Source organism: Hemitrygon akajei, chromosome 8 (genome assembly GCF_048418815.1).
Source record: "Hemitrygon akajei chromosome 8, sHemAka1.3, whole genome shotgun sequence".
NCBI lineage: Eukaryota > Metazoa > Chordata > Chondrichthyes > Myliobatiformes > Dasyatidae > Hemitrygon > Hemitrygon akajei.
Window position 1 is genome coordinate 153,521,808 of NC_133131.1, and position 22,534 is coordinate 153,544,341.

The window sequence follows — 22,534 nt, forward strand, 5'->3', positions numbered from 1 at the left end:
TTGGAGTACTGTGCTCAGTTCTGGTCACCTCACTACAGGAAGGATGTGGAATCCATAGAAAGGGTGCAGAGGAGATTTACAAGGATGTTTCCTGGATTGGGGAGCATGCCTTATGAAAACAGGTTGAGTGAACTCGGCCTTTCCTCCTTGGAGCGACGGAGAATGAGAGGTGATGTGATAGAGGTGCATAAGTTGATGAAAGGCATTGATTGTGTGGATAGTCAGAGGCTTTTTCCCAGGGCTGAAATGGTTGTCACAAGAGGACAGGTTTAAGGTACTGGGGAGTAGGTACAGAGGAGATGTCAGGAGTAGGTTTTTTATATAGAGAGTGGTGCGTGTGTGGAATGGGTTGGAGGTGGTGGAGGCGGATACGATAAGGTCTTTTAAGAGACTTTTGGATAGGTACATGGAGCTTAGAAAAGTAGAGGGCTATGGGTAAGCCTAGTAATTTTTAAGGTAGAGACATGTTTGGCACAACTTTGTGGGCCAAAGGGCCTGTATTGTGCTGTAGGTTTTCTATGTTTCTGTTTCTAGTTTAAAGACTACTTTTCCCCCACCAACCCCATGCAGCACGAGCAAACCTTCCCAACCAGATATAAGTCCTCCTCCAGTTCAGGTGCAAACCATCAATTCAGTTAGGTTCCCAAATTTCTTAGAAGAGTCCAATAATCCAGGCCTTCCCTCCTGCACCATATCCTTACCCACATGTTAAACTGTATGATCTTCCTATTTCTGGCCTCATTAACACATGGCATGGGTAGCAAACTCTGGAGGTCCTGTCATTTAACACCTAACTCCCTGAACTCACTTTGCAGGATGTCATGACCCTCCCATGGATTCAAATTGAGATGTCCCTGACCCTGCATCTGGGAGGTAACGTCGTATCCAGGAATCTCATTTTCATCCATGGAACCTCTTTTCTGTTCCTCTAACCAACGAATCCTTTATCATTACAAATCACCTCTTACCTTCCCTTCTGAGCCACAAAACTGGATTAAATGCCAGAAATCTGATTGCTGTGTCTTTCCTCTGCTAGATCATTCCCACCAACAGTATCCAAAGCAGTATACTGCTTTTTGAATGGAAGGGCTGCAGGAGTTCTCTGCACCAGCTGCCTACCCCCTTTCTGCTCCTGACAGTAATCCAGTTACCTGTATCCTGCACCTTGGGTGTAACTACCTCTCTGTATGTCTGTCTATCAATCCCTTACTCTCCCAAATGATCCACAGTTCATCTACTTCCAGCTCCAATTCCTTCGTACGGTCTGTTAGAAGCTGCAGCTTGCAGTTGTCGTCACCAAATCCCATAAGAGGAGCATTCCACTATCCTGCCTGGCATACCCACTGCTCTAAATATAGAATATCAAAAAATCTACCTACAGCCTGTGCCTCTCCTCACTGAGGCCTCGAAGAACCAAAGCCTCGACTCCTCAGTCCCAACACTGGCCCACTCACACAGCAAAGCACGCAAAAAGAGCCGACTGCCCTGCTCACTTTTTTAAGCTTTCTCTCCCTCAATGCAATCCAATGTTTCCTCAGAAACTGTGGTGTACAAAATGTGCTGACTGCCTCCAATTGCTTCTTTTATGCTCTCTTTCCCTCTGTGAAATCCAATGGCTCCTCGGAAACTGGCACACAAAATATGTGGGATTGGTGGGAATGCTGTTGGAGATGAGGATAAACAATTGGCAGTGCGTGTGAAGTGTTCCTTTCCACTGCTACATAGCGAATTGGCATGGGATTTGTAGTGACAGAGAAGAGCGGGAACGGAGGGAAGCAACTGGCTTGATGTATAATGTTTCAATAAGTTTATTGGTTAAGACAAATCATCTGAGAAAAATGTACGCAGCAGATGGGATGAGATGAATAGAAACACAGGGGTATTTTGATCTGACAATATGGCATTGTGGTGCAATAGTTAGTACTGTTTCCTTACAGCATCAGGGGCCTAAGTTTGATCCTGATATAGGTTGCAGAGTACGTAGAGTTTGCATGTTCTTGCAATAGCTTGGATTTTCATTGACGTTGACTGTTTATTCATTTCTATACTGTAGATGCTGCCTGATCTACTGAATTCCCCTGGCATTTTGTGTGTACTGCTATAGATTTTCTATTAGATAAAGAAGCAGAATTAGGCTATTTGACCCATTGAGTCTGCTCCGCCATTTAATCATGGCTGATCTATTTCCCTCCCCACTCCATTCTCCTACCTTCTCACCATAACCTTTCACACCCTGAATTTTCCAGAATCTATCAAACTCCACTTTAAAAACACCCAATGACCTGGCCTTCACAGCCAACATATTGCACAGATTTGCCACCCTCTGCCTAAATAAATTCCTCCTCATCTCCATTCTAAAGCAAAGTCCCTCCACTCTGAGGCTGTCCCCTTTGGTCCTATCTCCCCCACTATAGGAAACGTCTTCTCCACACCTACTCTATCCAGGTCTTTCGACATTCTTTAGGTTTCAATGAGATCCTCCCTCAATTTTCTAGATAAGGGACGAAAAATAGCTCACATTCCTCCAAGTGAGGCCTCACCAGTGCCTTTTGAAGCCCCAGTATTGCATCCTTGTGTTTTATATTCTAGTCCTCCTGAATGAAAGTCCTGCAAAGGGTTTCAGCCCGAAACATCACCTCTTTCTAAGGATTTGATTTCATTTTTTACCAGTAAAGCCATGCTACTTCCTCTGCCTTCCTGCCTGTCCTTTCGATACAATGTCTATCCTTGATGTTAAGCTCCGAACTATAATCTTTCAACCCCAACTCAGTGATGCCTACATCATACATGCCAGTCTCTAACTGTGCTGCAAAATCATCCATCTTCCTTCCTTCCTTCCTTCCTTCTTGTTTTACGGCGGTTGGCACCCAGCTTAGTGGTGCATTACCGCCACCTTCTGCTCCAGAGTGTGGATCACACGATAGACTTACATTCTAAATCCCTTCACCCATTCTCTCACACACACATGCCCTAATCTACACTTTATCCTTTCTTCTTTAACCATCCTAGTACCCTATTCCTGCTTATCCATCATACCCTATAAAAAACCCTGTATCCCTTAAGAAAGCTACAAGTATCCTGACCTGTGCTCTCTCACCCATGCCCAGTAACTATTTTAATGTGAAGAAGAAGGATGGGTGGGTTGGTAATGGGGATCCTAGAATGATATAGTCTTGGTAGAAGGTACAGAAATACGACAGGGTGAGAACAAAATTTGAAAACTTATGTGATGGTGTTTCAGATACCAATGCAAGTCACAGAGCACACCATTCACTACTGAGTTACCTTCCTAAATGATAAGGAGAACTGATTGCAAAGCAGAATTATTGTGGTTGTGAATAGCTCAAATAACTAAATGCATAGAGCAGAAACTTTTAAGTGCTGGTTTTATAAAATGTGTATCATTTCATTTCAGCCTTATGATTGACCTTGTTGAAGTTCAGAAGGAACAGTTAATTGATCAGGTACAGTTGTGTCACATATGTTGGCCCTTTTCAATTGGAGTCAAATGGATTATCATTTATTGCTTAAACAAAATCAATTTTAAATAACACAAGTTGTCTAATTCTGAATGGAAAGGAACTTTAGTTTAGACTGTAATATCTGGTATCGATTATGACCCATGATTCTAATGTTCCTGGTGTTTGATCATTTTATCTGTTAACAGTGGTTTGATTTGGATGAGGTGAGCAGAGGAAAATTACACTTGAAATTGGAGTGGCTATCTCTGCTGTCAGCAGCTGACATTCTGCCTCAGGTACCTAATGCTTTCTATATTGCATTCTGCAAAGTGAGTGCTGTTATGTTTCGATCAAGTTTTAGGAGATGGATGTTTAAGCTAGACCTTATACTGATAGTTTAATATTAGTTTTCCTCTGAATATGACAAGAGTTAAGCTCAAAGCTAACCAGTTATTAACCAGAAGTATCCCCTTACTAAATCAGACAGAAGGTTTGAATAGATCTTTACTGCTTTCACTTTTTCTGACATGCTCACTTTGGTTTGCTTAATAAATGGACATGGGTATTTTCATTAAAAATAGTCAGAACTATACTTATTTATACTTATACACTAACAAATTAAGCACATACTGAATGATTACTTTTATAAAAGCCCTCAAAATGAAGCAAAGCTGGTTACACCCTACCCCCACCCTCAGTTTGCTATCCAGTTTACTGTTGGGTGCTTCCTCAGGAAATACTCTGCAAATGCTTCAATCATAAATTAACTCTAATCTTGCATCTTCCCTCTTCTAAACTTTAGCCATACTCTCAAAATGCTGGTGGAACACAGCAGGCCAAGCAGCATCTATAGGGAGAAGCAAAGAGGGGGGGGGATCACCAGAGGGAGATGGAGAACAGGCAAACAAATAAATATGTCAGGGATGCCTGTTCTCCATCTCCCTCCAGTGCTCCCCCCCCCCCCCTTTGCTTTCTCCTGAGGCTTCCCGTCCCATGATCCTTTCCCTTCTCCAGCTCTGTATCACTTTCGCCAATCACCTTTCCAGCTCTTAGCTTCATCCCACCCCCTCCGGTCTTCTCCTATCATTTTGCATTTCCCCCTCTCCCCACTACTTTCAAATCTCTTACTATCTTTCCTTTCGGTCAGTCCTGACGAAGGGTCGCGGCCCGAAACGGCGACAGCACTTCTCCCTATATATGCTGCTTCACCTGATGTGTTCCACCAGCATTTTGTGTGTGTTGTTGTTTGAATTTTCCAGCATCTGCAGATTTCCTCATGTTTGCTCTTTAACCATACTCTTGTGGTTTGAGTTTGAGATTTTTGAACTTCAGGTACAATTACCTGAATAGTATCATCCTTTTAAATTTTTTTCCCCCTGACAGTAATAAAGAAATGTTACATGCTAGTATTGTAGCATCCTACACATCGTATATAGTGCAGTGCACTGAACAATCTAATTGTATTACTTCTTATGGGGATTGAGATATCATGCTATGAGAATAATGGTTCAATAAATCTAACAGGTGCAAATTTCTATTTATTTTTGCTGTGATCCAGGCAATGGCTAGCACCAAAGCTATCAAAGGAACTGCCAATGATGGGCTTTCCTCTGCCTTACTCATCGTCTATCTCGACTGTGCCAAGAATCTGCCAGTAAGTTGAAATGTATTTTCAATGTAGTCATTCTTCAGAATGTTGTTTCTGCTCCATTTAAAAGAGACAAATCAGCCACCTGGTCGTGAGGAGCATTTGATAAACTCTGGGCCTGTACCTGCTGGAGTTTAGAAGAATGAGTGGGATCTCAATGACACTTATCAAATATTGAAAAGCCTAGATAGAGTGGATCTGGAGAGGATGTTTCCTATAGTGGGTGAGTCTGAGGGTACAGCCTCAGAATAGAGGGACACCCATTTAGAACAGAGATGAGAAAAAATTTCTTTAGTCAGAGGGTGGTGGATCTGTGGAATTAATTGCCACAGCTATGCAGGCCAAATCATTGGGTATATTTAAGGCAGAGATTGATAGGTTCTTGATTAATCAGGGCATCAAAGGTTACAGGGAGAAGGCAGGAAAATTGAGTTGAGAGGGATAATAAATCAGCCATGATGGAATTACGGAAAAGCTTCAATGGGCTGAATGGCCTAATTCTGCTTCTATGTCTTATGGCCATATTTATTATTGGTATTTTCTGCTTGACATCAGTATGTTGTTTGCTAGTTGAAAGCTGCAAAATATTTTTGTTTGCTGACACTACAAGGACTCTCTTCCGCATTTTGAATCATGGAGTCAAAATCTACTCAATCCTCTCCCTGATCCATATTCATTCTGCGTTATATCTTGGAACAAATCAAGATTGAACTATTTTTCTAAATGCAGCAGTCTAGAATTTTACCTCTGAACTTCAAAAAAATGTTTTTGTTTTGGACATTATATAAGCATTTCGGTGCTTTTACAGAATTAACTTGGACCTGGAACTACAAACCCCATTTCCAGAAAAGTTGGGATATTTTCCAAAATGCAATAAAAACAAAAATCTGTGATATGTTAATTCACGTGAACCTTTATTTAACTGACAAAAGTACAAAGAAAAGATTTTCAATAGTTTTACGGACCAACTTAATTGTATTTTGTAAATATACACAAATTTAGAATTTGATGGCTGCAACACACTCAACAAAAGTTGGGACGGAGTTAAAATAAGATGAAAAGTGCACAGAATATTCAAGTAACACCGGTTTGGAAGACTCCACATTAAGCAGGCTAATTGGTAGCAGGTGAGGTATCATGACTGGGTATAAAAGTAGCATCCATCAAAGGCTCAGTCTTTGCAAGCAAGGATGGGTCGTGGCTCACCCCTTTGTGCCAAAATTCATGAGAGAATTGTTAGTCAGTTCAAAAGGAACATTTCTCAATGCAAGATTACAGAGAATTTAGGTCTTTCAACATCTACAATACATAATATTGTGAAAAGATTCAGAGACATCTCAGTGCGTAAAGGGCAAGGTCAGAAACCACTGTTGAATGTGTCTGATCTTCGAGCCCTCAGGTGGCACTGCCTAAGAAACTGTCATGCTACTGTGACAATTATAGCCACCTGGGCTCGGGAGTACTTCGGAAAACCATTGTCACTTAACACAATCCGTCGCTGCATCCAGAAATGCAACTTGAAACAGTATTACGCAAGGAGGAAGCCATACATCAACTCTATGTAGAAACGCCAGCAAGTTCTCTGGGCCCAAGCTCATCTCAGATGGACCGTAAGACTGTGGAACCGTGTGCTGTGGTCAGATGAGTCCACATTTCAGCTAGTTTTCAGAAAAAACGGACGTCGAGTTCTCCGTGCCAAAGATGAAAACGACCATCTTGATTGTTATCAGTGAAAGGTGCAAAAGCCAGCATCTGTGATGGTATGGGGGTGCATCAGTGCCCACGGCATGGGTGAATTGCATGTATATGAAGTGACCATTGACTCTGAGGTGTATATTAGGATTTTAGAGAGACATATGTTGCCATCAAGGCGACGTCTCTTCCCGGGACGTCCATGCTTATTTCAGCAGGACAATGCCAGACCACATTCTGCACGGGCTACAACAGCATGGCTTTGTAGACACAGAGTGCATGTGCTTGACTGGCCTGCTGCCAGTCCAGATCTATCTCCTATTGAAAATGTATGGCGCATCATGAAGAGAAGAATCAGACAACGGAGACCACGGACTGTTGAGCAGCTGAAGTCTTATATCAAGCAAGAATGGACAAAATTTCCAATTGCTAATCTACTACAATTAGTATCCTCAGTTCCAAAACGATTAAAAAGTGTTATTAAAAGGAAAGGTGATGTAACACAATGGTAAACATGCCTCTGTCTCAACTTTTGTTGAGTGTGTTGCAGCCATCAAATTCTAAATTTGTGTATATTTACAAAATACAATTAAGTTGGTCAGTAAAACTATTGAAAATCTTTTCTTTGTACTTTTGTCAGTTAAATAAAGGTTCACGTGAATTAACATATCACAGATTTTTGTTTTTATTGCATTTCAGAAAATATCCCAACTTTTCTGGAAATGGGGTTAGTACTTCACAAAAGCTTCTCAAACTCTGCAGGTTCTTTGAAGTTTCCATAATAGTTTTTTTGATTTATTTCAAACTTCTGATGTATCTAATGCTAATGTTGCTTCCTATTTGAGGATATCAAATCTATTCTTTGGTGAGTATTCAAGTATATTACAACATGTAAAACTATATTTTATGATAGTCTATAGGACATGTTTGTTTTGAGATAATAGAGTTAATATTAAGGTATCCTTAAACTGATCTTAATTTATTTTTCTTCTATAATTCCTCCTAATTGTAGAAGGTGTAGTCAGGTGTACTTTATTGATGTAATAGTGTCACAGAAATTAAAATCCATCCTTTTTTTCAAAACAGATCAGTTTAGCTTTGCAATATATTTCTGGACAGATTTCATTATTTTGTTGAGATTACATTTTGGCATAGAATAAATTTGGTGTTAATGAAAGTCCAAATCTTCTGTTTTCTGAGCTAGAGTGCAACCCAGCATCTTCATCCTGACAACTATTGATTGAATGGCGGAGCAGACTTGATGGGCCAGATGGCCTAATTCTATTCCTATGTCTTGTGGTCTTGTAGGACCTTAATTAGCCAGTAACTGCTCCTGTTATCTGAGAACCCCACTTTGTGCTTATTTCAGATCTGTGCTTTTCAAAGTGATCTTCCTACACCCTCATTTGCATCTGTAAAATTGTTTATTTCTCAGCTTTCCTAATGTAATGAAAGCTTGTCTTTCAAAAATGTTAACTTTCCTAATCTCTGTGATTTCCAGAATATTTCTTTTCATCTCTTTTAAGATTTCCAATAATTAGATTTTTAGTTAGATTGTCATGCTAAAGCGTCGACCATGGTGTAAATGCCAATTTCTACTAGGGCTTGCTCATTTTCATTAACATCCCTAGTTCATTTCTCTAGTTGAATAAATGATCTTTCATCTCCCTATCTTAATTCATTTTTTTTAAAACCTGTGATCATATACTGGGAATTGGGTCTTCCTGGACCTTTGCCAGATTGGATACTGAGACAGTCTTGGATGGTTTAACTCTGAGGAGGGGTAGCCTATTGTAAGCTGTTACATTGACTACTGTAACCACACGATCTCAAAGGCATCACTACAGAGTGTGGATATCTTATTTGTTGTCAGTTAAGTAATATTACATAGAGGCAAGAGAGACTTAAGTCTTGTATCTCAATATGGGGAATCTTGATGTTTCGAGCAAAGAAGACTGTGGGAATGAGGAATGGTGCCACAGTAGTGTAGCGGTCAGCACAATGCTATTACAGCTCAGGGTGTTAGGAGATCGAAGTTTAATTCCAGCGCTGTTTGTGAGAACATTCAATGTCTTTCCTGTAAGCTTGTTGATTTCCTTGGTTCCTCTGGTTTACTCCCATATTCCAAAGATGAACCAGTTAGTAGATGAATTGGTCATTGTAAATTGTCCTGTGATTAGGCCCGGGTTAAATAGGTGGGTTGCTGGGTGGTGCAGCTCACTGGGCCGCAAGGGTCTGATCTGCAGTGTATCTTTAAATAAATAAACAACTTGTGGATTATTTGTCATTCTTAAAAAATCATAATCAAATTGGAAGACTTACAATCAGATTTGCTTCTGAGACTGAACTAACTGTTGAAGACAGGATTTTCTGTTGATTCCTATAAGAACTCTTACCCTTATACTTTGTAGAAATGATCAGTTGATGTTTTTACATGGAGAACCTCTATGGGTGAAGTTTTTGGATGTAAAATTATTCACTATTTCCAAGTCTGAATTATTGAATTTGATACTGATTTCTATGGTGATTGAGAAACTGCTTCTTTCCTTGTGCATGCGCACACAGTTTGAGAAAGCGTGCACTCTTTAATTATCATTATTTAAAAGTATTAAATGCATTGGCTACTATTTCGCTCTATCTTGGTTTTCCCCCCAATAAACTGGCTGTTCCTACATTCCATTCTGCCTTTCCCTACAGCACGTACCTGTCCAACCCCATCACTCTTTGCTTTCTCTTTCACTTCCATCTTCCTTAAGAATGTCTTCGAAGGAAACTTTGGGTCTGGATACTTGCGAGAGAGGAGAGCAGCAGGACTAGTATTTTGTGAAAATACTTGCTCAATCTTTAGAGACTTTTTTGTGAGTGCTCTATTCAGTTTGCCTTTTTTTGTGCGTAGTGCTGAAGTGTGGATTGACATTTATAGGATTTTTTTCAAAAATTTTATTGGATTTGCAGAGCATGTTTTTTGTTTTGCTGCATGTTCTGACATAGAAAACAGATGTGCAATTCCAAAATCATTGTATTTAAATACAGATGATTATATTATACTTGTTGTTCTAGCAAAACACACAGATGACTTAGCTCAAAATGGGAGGGAAGAAAATCTTAGCATGCTTTTGAGAAGAGGTAGTAGGAGAGGTAATTTATTGCATAAAACATGATTTTATCCTAAAATTTCCTGACTTAAAAGCAAAATATAAACTTAGAAATAGTTTGTGAGTGATGGGGAGAAATATCATCTCAAAATCTTTTCATGAGATTTTATTCTAGTTATAAGCAGGTTATGCATTTGTTTAGTTTTGGATATTGATTATCTTTGAACTTTTTTAATCCTGCCATTTGCTTACCAAGGGTAATGAATTTTGCTGGGATCTAGTCGCATAGATCCTACCTAACTGTTTCTGGGGCACTGCCAAATTGAACGATTCCTTGTGCGAAAGCTAACAAAGCTAATATCTATAGATTGAAGGAAAGGTGCCATGTGATGCCCAAGCCAATGTGGTACTGCTCACAGGGTACCTGTGTTCCAGCAGAAAGTTACTAGTTAGTAAAGAATGAGGAAAGGCAATTGGCTTAACATTATTAATAAATTCTCAGCAACCTTGAACTTTGTCCATTGTATTTCCCAATTGCTTACCATAACCTGCTGAATGACTGTAGTATCCTCTATTTTGTACTTTACTGTGGCTGTTGATTTTTGACTCTTCTCCATGCAAGACCAAAGAGTCAGAATTCTTGCCCCTCTACCTCCTCATTTAGGTTATTCACCCACAAAGAGATTGATCAGATATTATTTCCAGCAGGAAAATTAGTATTTATTTTTAAGGTTGTACTTTCTTAAAAGTAGGTCCTTCATTACTATTAACCCCACCGTATCCTAACTTTAAATTTGATTTGTTAATAAGCTTCAGTATTTTGCCAATTGATGCAATTAATTTATAGCAACTTGCATCTTTTTTTTCAGATTTGATCCTCTAAGGCTAAATTCTTTTCACCAGACTGTCCAGTTTTAAAACTGTCCTTACTTTTGCACTGGCAAATTTAATAAATATTGATAAGCTTATGAATCAAATCAAAGTGAACCAACCATTTTACTCCATTGGCACTTGACTTAGCAGCTGTATTCTTTCATTTCAATGTTTCTGCTAGAGGTCTTTCAGTGCTCAAATTCTTCCCCCTCGTTTCAGTTCCAAGATTTCTGTGTGGGATGTTGTGCTCATCTCTCTCTATAACAGAATGCTAATAATGCATTGCATGTGCAACTTGTTAACCCTCTATGTTCATTCTTTCCTGGTACAAAGCGAAATCCATTTGAATTTAACCCTGAACGCATGAAGAAGGCCAGTATTTCCAAATCTGTGAAGGTAATCTGATGATCAAAGACCGAAGACCATAGACAGTCATATAACGATAGGAAAAAGAGGCTTGGGTTTACATTAATTGCGATATGAAGAAAATATTATGAGAAAATTACTGTTAAATGTCAGCTGATGGCATAGCCTGTAACATAGCAGTAAATATTCAATTATTTTTAGTGATTGAAGTCCATGGATCAATTCTATGAAAGCTCATTTGGGCAGGAAATGGCAAATGAAATTTTATCCAGAGAACTTTAAAGTACTGCAAAAAGTACTCTGGAAAGTTGATCAGACAATTAAAAAAATGGATTGGTTTCATTCATTTGGTAAAGTTTTAAATATAAGAATAAGATCATGTTAGAACTAGGTACAAAAGCTAGACCACAACAAACATTCTGTGTCTAGATCTGGTAGACGTTATAGGAAAGAAGTAATTTCAATGGAGAGGTTGCAGAGGAGTTTTGATGATGTTGCGTGAACTGGAAATTGTTTTCATTAGATCAGAGGAGGCTGAACAGAAATCATCAGTTTGCCTTAACCAGGATAGGGAGAGGATCAAGTACCAGGGAAGCAGATATAAAAGTTTATACTTAAAATTTATAAACGTATTTCTAGGACTAGAAGATTTTAATTATGGGTATATACCAAGCTTATTTTCTTTGGAACAGAGAATTGAATTGACTTTATTACTTAAATCCTTCATATACCTGAGTAAAAGTCTTTATATAACGTCTCTGTCTAAATGTGCAATTTACAGTAGTTTATAATAAATAGTATGTACAACAGGATAGTCAATATAACATAGAAATACAGTGGTGTCAGCATGAGTTAAGCAGTCTGATGGCCTAGTGGAAAAAGCTGTCCCAGAGCCTGTTGGTCCTGGCTTCTATGTTGCAGCACCGTATCCCAGATGGTAGCAGCTGGAACAGTTTGTGTTTGGGGTGACTCGGGTCCCTAATAATCCTTCAGACCCTTTTTACACACCTGTCTTTGTAAATGTCCTGAATCATGGGAAGTTAACAACTACAGATGTGCTGGGCTGTCCGGACCACTCTCTGCAGAGTCCTGTGATGGAGGGAAGTACAGTATCCATACCAGGCAGTGATGCAGCCAGTCAGGATGCTCTCAATGGTGCCCTTGTAGAAAGTTCTTAGGATTTGGGGGCCCATACCAAACTTCCTCAACCGTCTGAGGTGAAAGAGGTGCTGTTGTGCTTTTTTCACCACATAGCTGGTATGTACAGACCATGTGAGATCCTCGGTGATGTGGATGCCGAGGAACTTGAAGCTGTTCACCCTCTCAACCCCAGATCCATTGATGTCAATAGGGGCTAGTCTGTCTCCATTCCTCCTGTAGTCCAAGCCAGCTCCTTTGTTTTTGCAACATTGAGGGAGAGGTTGTTTTCTTGACACCGCTGTGTCAGGGTAATGACTTCTCTGTAGGCTGCCTCATTATTATTTGAGATTAGGCCAGTCAGTGTAGTGTCATTAGCAAATTTAATTAGCAGGTTGGAGCTGTGTGTAGTGACACAGTCATGGGTAGACAGGGAGTAAAGGAGGGGGCTAAGGAAGATTCTAAGGAGTATAAATTTATTTTGGACTCATTTCCTTTTGCTGAGAGGCCAACAAGCTATCAACAATTTATAAATTCTACCTGTTTATAAAATAGTAAAAATTAAAGGGGGATTTTTTCATCCAGACTATACTAGAGATGTAGAACTCACTGCCCAAAATTGTGCAGAGGAAGACATTCTCTAGTTACATTTAATAAATGCTTAGATGTGTGCTTGAACTGAAGGGTATGGGCCAAGATTAGGCTGTTTAATTTGATCTTGACGAGCACAGGCTTATCAGATGATCACCTATGTCATAAAGCTTTTCTCATCCTAATTAATTAATTAATTGGATGGAACTAAATGATGGATGAGTTTGAGGTGGACAAATTCGAGGGGAAACTAAGTTGGAAGGAATTTGCATGGTGATGTTAAACTATGCATTTTTGCATATTCACAGGGTTTGAGGGTTTCATGATCCAATCTCTTGCCATCAGCCGATGTACCAAATTGCCTATTTGTTTACAGTGATTGCTATTCTACCACACATTTCAGGACCCTTGCACTGGAAATGATGCTATAATTGGACTGTAAATTTAGCTAAATATTTTCATTGGGCACATGTTAATGTGACATTTTGTGGTCTTCGGTTAAACCATTGTTAGTATAGTAATTAACTCTGACTAAATTATGGTGCATTATGATCATTAGGACCGAGGTGGTGGTTATATACTTCTAAATGAATTTTCATATAAAGTACAATTATATTTCCCAAATGAAAATAGACTCTCCTTTTATGCCATGTTCATAATTCAAGGTATGAATATGCGGTTGTTTGATAAAGACTTATTCAGCCACAATATACAATTGGTCAATTACTTACTCTGCGTCCAATTTCATAAATTCACCCAAATAAGAAAGCAGCATTGTATGTAGTTGTAGTGATTTCAGGAGAATAGAGAAAATTGGCTGGAAAAAAAGTGGTAGGAGAGATATAAAGTAATTTAGTAAACATTTTTTCTTAATTCAGATCTACTACTAATAAAGTTAATGTGTATATTCACTTACCTTGTAAACAAAGAGTTCTTCATGAATATATCAATGAAAGCCTGGCGTTTTGACTGCCTTTTCCAGTGGATGATAATGACATTTGTTTTTGTTAGCAATGAAATGCAGGACTTATAGAAAGCATTATAAATAAATAATTATCCCAAACTGTACAAGAAAACATTAAATGGTACTTTAGTGAAAATGTTTGACATTATTTTTGAATTTATTGCTTTGTTAAGAAAAATGATTATTTATTACTGTAGTTTTTTCCAGCTGGTTATTTTTCTGCCAATTTCTTCTATTCTCCTGAAAATACTGGGCTCACTAGCTAAGTTTGAATGTTTGAGTAGATGGTTTGAGCTTTCCATTTTAACATCATTTTGCTAACAAACTGCCATCAGCTTTAAACAAAATCTGTTTTCTATTGAGATTTGCCATACGTAACTTCTGATTAACTACAGATTTTATAGCGGATATAATAAGTGTAGTTTTATTTAATTTGAATCTCAAATAGAAAACCTGCTCCATTTCTAACTAACAGTTGAAATTTATGAAAACTGAAACTACACCAGACCTGTAAGGTAAGTGCCATTTGTCCACATTGCAGATCTGTCACTCAAATTTAAATTTATTTGCTAACTGATGCCTTTCATTGCAGCAGCAACAGCTGTGTAGAAGAATGAAGGACCCATTCATCTCATCAAGTGGGGTTCCTAAATCGGCCTGCTGCTGTGAGGCCAACTTTCTTTAAAAGGATGGCCACAAATGGCTCTATTTTTTAAGGAAAAGTTTCGAGCTTGTTCCATAGATGTGAATGTGCCTTTGGGGAGAACTCTTTTCTTTCCCTACTGGATAAAATAAAAGGGAAAAGTATAACATTAGAAATATATTGTTTGCGTAATGGCTTCTTGAATTCTACCCAGTTGCTGCCTCTTATAGTCCAAATGGAAGGGGAGGAAATGTCTAACTCACTTTCAGCACTAAACAGAATAACCTGACTGTGTCTACCATAAATAGATTTTTGAAATAACTTCTTTGTTGACCTCCAGTGCTTTTAATTTTCCATTATAGTTTGGGAAGAAAATGAACAGTGAGCCAAACCCATTTGTCCAGCTGTCAGTGGGACATAACACATATGAAAGTAAGGTGAGCAGCTATTCTTCTATTGTGAGCCAAACTTTAGTGACTGGGTTTGTATTTAAATTTGTTAGGGATCATGATTTAATCAGTTTTGTCCCTTTTCTCTTTGTTTTTCCATTGGCCATCTCCCATTCTACATATTCTTACAATACATGCACCCTATTACAGCAACAAGTTTCTAATAGAACAGAATTCCTGTTATCAACCTGCCAGTTTTCCCTTTGACTTCTATTTCATCTATAAATACTGGCTTCTGACACGCCTTCTGTTGTTTCATATTTTATTGTTCAGTCCTGTCTCAGATATACACAGCAATGAGAACTCCCTCTCCTTTGTCTCAGAACCTTCAGATCACAATACCATTATTGCATTTCACCCACTCAATAGCTTTGCTTTTTTCTGAAGTTACATTACCTTTGGTACATTTCTGTTTAAATCAATGCACCTTTTGCCTTGTCATCTTCCTGAGGGTTGTTTTGAGAATTGCTTCTGTGGAGGGGAATAAAAACTTGACGTTTCAGGCCAAGATCCTTCAGGACTGGAATGAAAGGGGAAGAAAAAGAGCAAGGATTCTGGCTTCTTTCCTTTCCCTTTTCCTTTCCAGTCCTGACAAAGGGCCTCAGCCCCAAATGACTGCTCTGCTACTTGACCTGCTGAGTTCCTCCAGCATGTGTTACTCTGGATTTCCAGCATCTGCAGAATCTGTTGTGTTTATGATGGTGGATGGGGCTATTTATGTTCAAGGAAGGAACAAGAAGGATGGGATGTTAAAAGTCTGGGCATTGATAAAGTGAATGTACTGGACAGGGCCAGGAAACTCATCAAACAAGGGTGTCAGAAGTGATTAGGACAGTGGTCAAACTGCCTTTTACCAGGTTTTCCTGACAAGTGTTGGGGCTGATCAATATTAAGCAGCATTCAGCATGTTCAGAAATTGGGCAGCATTCCCACAGATGATACCTGCTGTGTATATCTAGCATATCTGATTTTATTTCTGTCATTCCTATATTCTTTGTTGCTACATTATTCATCACATGGTCTTGCCTCACTATTTACAGATCCGATATCGGACCACGGAACCTGTCTGGGAGGAAGCATTTACTTTCCGTATTCACAACCCACAGATTGTAGATCTGGACGTTGAGGTACTGTGCTTAAGAACAAGTTATTTTTACTTATAGAGTGTGACCTTTCTTCTTACAATCTGTTTAAGCATAGAGGACAAGGCTTTAAGCTGTGACAGGGGAAGTTTAAAGGATATGTACATAATAAGTTTTTATTACATGGCGAACGGCTGAATGGGGCTAATAGGGGCTGTGGTGGATGAAGATACAATAGTGATATTGAAAAGGCTTTTAGATAAGACAGACAAGTATGTGGAAAATGGAGGGATATGGATCTGTGCAGGCAAAAGAAATTTAGTTTAATTTGGCAATACATTTGGCACAAGCAACATGGGCCAAAGGGCCTGTCCCTATGCTGCAGTTCAAATTCAAATTTATTATCATTTGATTGTACATATATACAACCAAACAAAACAATGTTTTCCAGGCATTGGTGCTCCCACAAAATATATATCACACACGGTGCATAAAACAAAATGTTACCTCAAATAAATTTATAAAATATTTGCAGTGTTGTTTGATCATTGAAAAGATGAACAGGACAAAAAATACGACCATTGATTGGAACCTATGAGGCCACTGAGACTGTGTGCACTGCCATCTTGTGTCTGTGAGTACAGTTTCCTGACGAAGGGTCTTGGCCCGAAACGTCGACTGTACTTCTTCCTATAGATGCTGCCTGGCCTGCTGCATTCACCAGCATTTTGTGTGTGTTGCTTGAATTTCCAGCATCTGCAGATTTCCTCGTGTTTACAGTTCTTTGTTGTCTGTTTTGCTCAATGATTTTAAATCATGCTGTTTTTCTGCTTTGCCCTGTCCAGGTTAAAGATGACCATCACCAGTGCTCACTCGGTTCATTTAATCTGCCTCTGGAGAAGCTGCTGGAAGCTGAAGATCTAACTATGAACCAGCGGTTCCAATTGAACAATTCTGGTCCCAGCAGCACTCTCAAGATGAAGATAATGCTTCGAGTATGTGTAATCTGTCTCCTTGGCTCATTTGGTAAAAGGCTAAGTTCTGTTTTCTATAGCCAAAACTATTCATTCATTTAGAGACTGATTCTTGGTAGAATAGAAATTCTCTTCAAACCTTCTCTCCATTTAGATAATAGTCTGCACTATTGTTCCTTTTACCAAAATGAATTATTATATATTTCCCAAAACTGCATTCCATCTGCCACTTTTTTGTCTATTCTTACAATTTGTCTTAAGTCCTGCAGTCGAATTGTTCCCTTAACACTACCTACCCCTCCACCTATCTTCGTATCATCTGCAAACTTAGCCACAGAGCCATCAATTCCATTATCCAAATCATTGACAAACTATGTGAAAAGTAGTGGTCCCAATACTGACCCCTGAGGAACACCACTAATTGCGGGCAGCCAACCAGTAAAGGCCCCCTTTATCCCCACTTGCTCCTGTCTGTCAGCCATCCCTCTATCCATGCTAGTATCTTTACTGTAATACCATAGGATTTTATTTTCTTATGCAGGCTCATGTGTGGCATCTTATTAAATGCCTTCTGAAAATCCAAGTAAGTAACATCCACTGCCTCTCCTTGGCTAACCCTGCTTGTTATTTCCTTGAAGAACTCTAATAGATTTGTCAGGCAAGATATCCCTTTACAGAAATTATGCTGACTTGGACTTATTTTATCATTAGTCTCCATGTATCCTGAAGCCTCATCCTTAATAATAGACTCCAACACTTTTCCCAACCACTGAGGGTTAGGCTAACTGGCCTATAATTTCCTTTCTTTTGCTTTCCTCCCTTAAAGAGTGGAGTAACATTTGCAATCTTCCAGTCCTCTGGGACCACCTTCTTCAGCTGTCCATTGATTCCGATGTTGAAATGGGCAAGGCTGTATGGAAGACTGGCAGTTGCCCATGCTGCAAGTCTCCCCTCTCCACGCCACCGATGTTGTCCAAGGGAAGGGCAAGGGCCGATACAGCTTGACACCAGGGTCGTCGCAGAGCAATGTGTGGTTAAGTGCCTTGCTCAAGGACACAACACACTGACACAGCTGAGGCTTGAACTAGCGACCTTCAGATCACTAGACCAACACCTTAGCCACTTGGGACCATGGCAGAATCAAGTGATTCTTGAAAGATCATGACCAATACCTCTGTTATCTCTTCAGCAACCTGAATCAGGACTCTGGGTTGTAGTCCATCTGGTCCAGGTTTGAGTTTGCCCAGCACCTTTTCCTTTGTAATAGCAATGGCACTCACTCCTACTCCCTGACACTCACAGACCTCTGCCACACTGGTGTCTTCCACAGTGAAGACTGATGCAAAGTACCCAATAAGTTCATCTGCCATTTCTTTGTTCACTATTACTACCTCACCAGCATCATTTTCCAGTAGTCCAATATCAACTCTCACCTCCCTTTTATTCTTTATATAACTGAAAAAAACTTTTGTATCCTGCTTTATATTATTGGCTAGTTTGCTCTCATATTTTATCTTTTATGTTTTTTTTAAGCTTTTTTAGTTGTTGTTGTTGTTGGATTTTAAAAGCTTCCCAATCATCTAACTTGCCACTCACTTTTGCTACCTTATATGCCCTTTTCTTGGCTTTTATGCCGTCCTTAACTTCCCTTGCTATCCAGAGTTGGCCATCTCTGCCATTTAAGAATAACTTCTGTGGGACAAATCTATCCTGCACCCTGTGAACTATACCGAGGAAATAAAGCCGTCTCTGCTCTGCCGTCATCCCCGCCAGTATCCTCCTCCAATCCACCTGGGCAAGCTCCTCTCTCATGCCTCTATAATTCCTTTTATTCCATTGCGATACTGGTGCATGTGACTTATGCTTCTCCCTCTCAAAGTGCAGTATGAATTCAATCATATTCTGATCACTGTCTCCTAAGGGTTCCTTTTCATTAAGCTCCCTAATAAGATCTAGGTTTTTACACAACACCCCGAGTAGGCTCAAGTACACTTGTGCTCTAAAAAGCCATCTCATAGACATTCAACAAATTCCTTCTCTTGCGATCTGATACCAACCTAAATTTCCCAAGTCCTCCATTACAATTGAGTCATTACCTTATTACATGCCTTTCCCAGCTCCCTTTCCAACCCCAACCATACATCATGGCTACTATTTGGAGGCCTATATATGATTCCCATAATGCTTTTTTTCACCCTTGCAGTTTTTTAACTCCACCCACAAAGATTTGTCATTCTCTGACCCCATGTCACCTCTCTAAAGATGTAATTCCATCTCTTACCAACAGACCCACACCACTGCCCATGCCTTCCTGCCTATCCTTTCAGTACAAACTACCGTAGATTCCGGATTATAAGCCGCTACTTTTTTCCCACATTTTGAACAGCTTTGAACTCTGCGGCCTTTAATCCAGAGCGGCTAATACATGGTTTTTTTTCATGCCGCCTCGTAAACATTTTGCCTCGTAACAGTAGACCAATAAAATTGATGAGTAGTTCACAGAGGTCCAATGAAATTGTACGATAAATCAAGCGCACTTTCACAATTAAATTATTGTAAATCAGTCATTTGTACTCACCCTCATCAACATGGAAAACACTCGAAGAAAAGCAAGACCCGAGCGCGTCAGACCCAAGCGCATCAGACCCGATTAGACCCGATCGCGTTACGCGAGCGCGTCAGACCCGAGCGCATCAGACCCGATTAGACCCGATCGCGTTACGCGAGCGTGTCAGACCCGAGCGCATTAGACCCGATCGCGTTACGCGAGCGCGTCAGACCCGATTAGACCCGATCGCGTTACGCGAGCGCGTCAGACCCGAGCGCATTAGACCCGATCGCGTTACGCGAGCGCGTCAGACCCGAGCGAAAACGCTGCTTTTAAATTAAAGGCGATCAATAACTTTTCCTGGTAGGCTGCAGTATATATATTTTTACCAGTCGCTAGGAGATATTGGAATGTTGTTCGTGCTGTTCAGTAAAAAAGTATATGCAACGTAATTTGTGTTACCGATACGTATGTATATTTAAAAGTAGCGGTGCGGCCTTTACAATTAAAAAATTGATTTTATTTCTAAAATTAGAGCCAGCGGCTTTTAATCAGGTGCGCTCTGTAGTCCGGAATCTACGGTATATCCTTTCATGTTGAGCTCCCAACTATGGCCTTCTTTCAGCCACGACTCAGTGATACCCACAATGTCATACCAACCAATCTGCAATAGCGCCACGAGTTAGTACACCTTATTCCATATGCTACATGCACTCAATTACAGAACCTTCAGTTCTGCATTCTTTGCCCTTTGGAATTTTGCCTCTGTGTTGCAATTTAACTCCTTGCTCTGTCTGCATCATTTGTACTCAATCATTGGCTCATTGTTCCTTACATTCATTTTACATTCATCATCTACCTGTAAACCTGCTGGCTCATCCTCAGCTTTATCATACTGCATACTGGTTCCCATACCTCTACCATATTAGTTTAAACCACTCCCAACCTGCACGCAAGAGTATTGGTCCCCTTCGGATTCAAGTGCAACCTGTCCCTTTTGTACAGGTCCTACCTGCCCCAGAAGAGGTCCCAATTTTCTAGAAACCTGAATCACTTGAATTCTTCAGCCACACGTTTACCTGTCACGTGGCACAGACAGCAGTGCTGAGATTACTTCCTTTTGAGGTCATGGTTCTCAGCTTCCTTCCTAACTGCCTGTATTCTTTTTCCAGGACATCCTTCCTTTTTCTATCTATGTTGTTTGTACCATGACTTCTAGCTGCTCACCCTCCCTTTTCAGGATATTGTGGATATGTTTAGAAACATTATGGACCCTGGCACCTGTGAGGTGAATGACCATCCATATTTCCTTTTTGCGTCCACAGAATCTGGTCCCGACTGTAGAGTCCCCTGCTGCCATCCTCTTCAGTTCCCTACTCTTCTAAGCCACAAGGCCAAACTCAGTACCAGAATAGAGTTACTCAACATTTAGATTAGTTGACAGTGAAATTTGTCAGGTAAATAATGATAATATAGAAAATAATTTTTTTTAATTTACTATATGGAAAATTTATACAAATTTATGGATGAGAGGGGTTTGGAGGGATATGGCCCAGGTGCTGGTCAGTGGGACTAGGCAGAAAAATGGTTTGGCACAGCCAAGAAGGGCCAAAAGGCCTGTTTTTGTGCTGTAATGTTCTATGGTTCTAATAAAATTAAATAGTTAAATTTAAAATAGAGCAAAAACAGAAATAATATTTTTTTTTTAAAAAGCGAGGTAGTGTTCATGGGTTCAATGTCCATTTAGAAATCGGATGGCAGAGGGGAAGCAACTGTTCCCAAATTGCTGAAAGTATGCCTCAGGCTTCTGTACCTCCTCCCTGACGGTAATGAGAAGAGTGCACATCCTGGGTGATAGGTGCCCTTAATAATGAATGCCGCCTTTCTGAGGCATCTCTCCTTGAAGACGTCTTGGATACTATAGAGGCTAGTACCCAAGATGGAGCTCACTAATTTTGCAACTTCCTGTAGCTTTTTTTTGATCCTGTGCAGTTACCTCCCCACCCCCCACCCCCATACCAGACAGTGATGCAACCTGTCAGAATGCTCTCCACAGTACATCTGTAGAAGTTTTGGAGTGTTTTAGGTAACAAACCAAATCTCCTCAAACTCCTAATGGAATATAGCTTCTGCCCTTCTTTGTATCTGTATCGGTATGTTGGGACAAGGTTATAGGCTCAGTGATCTTGACACCCAGGAGCTTGAATTTGCTCACTGTCTCTACTTCTGATTCCTCCATGAAGACTGGTTTGTGTTCCCTTAACCTACCCTTGCTGAAATTCACAATCAGCTGTTTGGTCTTGTTGACGTTGAGTGCAAGGTTGTTGCTGCGACGTCACTCAACTAGCTGGTCTATCTCGCTCCTGTACACCCTCTCCTCACTATCTGAGATTCTGCCAGCAATGGTTGTATTATCAACAAATTTATAGATAGCATTTGAGTTGTGCCTAACCACACAGTTGTGGGTATAGAGAGTATATACAGTGGGCAAAGCATAGATCCCTGAGGTGTTACACTGCTGATCATTAGCAAGGAGGAGATATTACTACCAATCCACACAGAATGTGGTCTTTGTGTTAGGGAGATACAGAGTCCAATTGCAAAGGGGAGGTACAAAGGTCCAGGTTCTGTAGCTTCTCAGTCAGGACTGTAGGAATGATGGTGTTAATTCGACATAGGTTTGTATAATCTAGGTGACCTAAGTCCACGTGGAGAGCCATTGAGATTGCACCTGTCGTAGACCTATTGTGGTGATAGTCAAATTCCAGTGGATCCAGGTCCTTGCTGAGGCAAGAGGTGGTTCTAGCCATGACCAATCTCTCCAAAGCATTTCATCACCGTAGATGTGAGTGCTACTGGATGATAGTCACTAAGGCAGCTCACACTACTCTTCTTAAGCACTGGTATAATTGTTGCCCTTTTGAAGCAGGTGGGATCTTGCGACTGTAGCAATGAGAGGTTGAAAATGTCCTTGAATATACTCGCCAGTTGGTTGGCACAAGTTTTCAAAG

At 40.0% G+C, this 22,534-nt stretch overlaps 1 protein-coding gene across 5 annotated transcripts in view; it reads left to right on the forward strand.

Moving 5' to 3' along the window:
• esyt2b (extended synaptotagmin-like protein 2b) overlaps window positions 1-22,534 on the forward strand; it is a 214,596-nt gene that overhangs the window by 168,701 nt on the left and 23,361 nt on the right. For 2 of the 5 annotated variants that reach the window (XM_073054867.1, XM_073054868.1), the window contains exons 11-17: window positions 3,416-3,464; window positions 3,668-3,757; window positions 5,020-5,115; window positions 11,103-11,165; window positions 14,833-14,907; window positions 15,960-16,046; window positions 16,847-16,996. In XM_073054867.1, the coding sequence (XP_072910968.1) occupies window positions 3,416-3,464; window positions 3,668-3,757; window positions 5,020-5,115; window positions 11,103-11,165; window positions 14,833-14,907; window positions 15,960-16,046; window positions 16,847-16,996 (610 nt within the window). Of the gene's footprint in view, window positions 1-3,415; window positions 3,465-3,667; window positions 3,758-5,019; window positions 5,116-9,557; window positions 9,660-11,102; window positions 11,166-14,832; window positions 14,908-15,959; window positions 16,047-16,846; window positions 16,997-22,534 lie in introns of all 5 variants that reach the window. The other 3 variants (XM_073054869.1, XM_073054870.1, XM_073054866.1) reach the window with 2 other exon arrangements.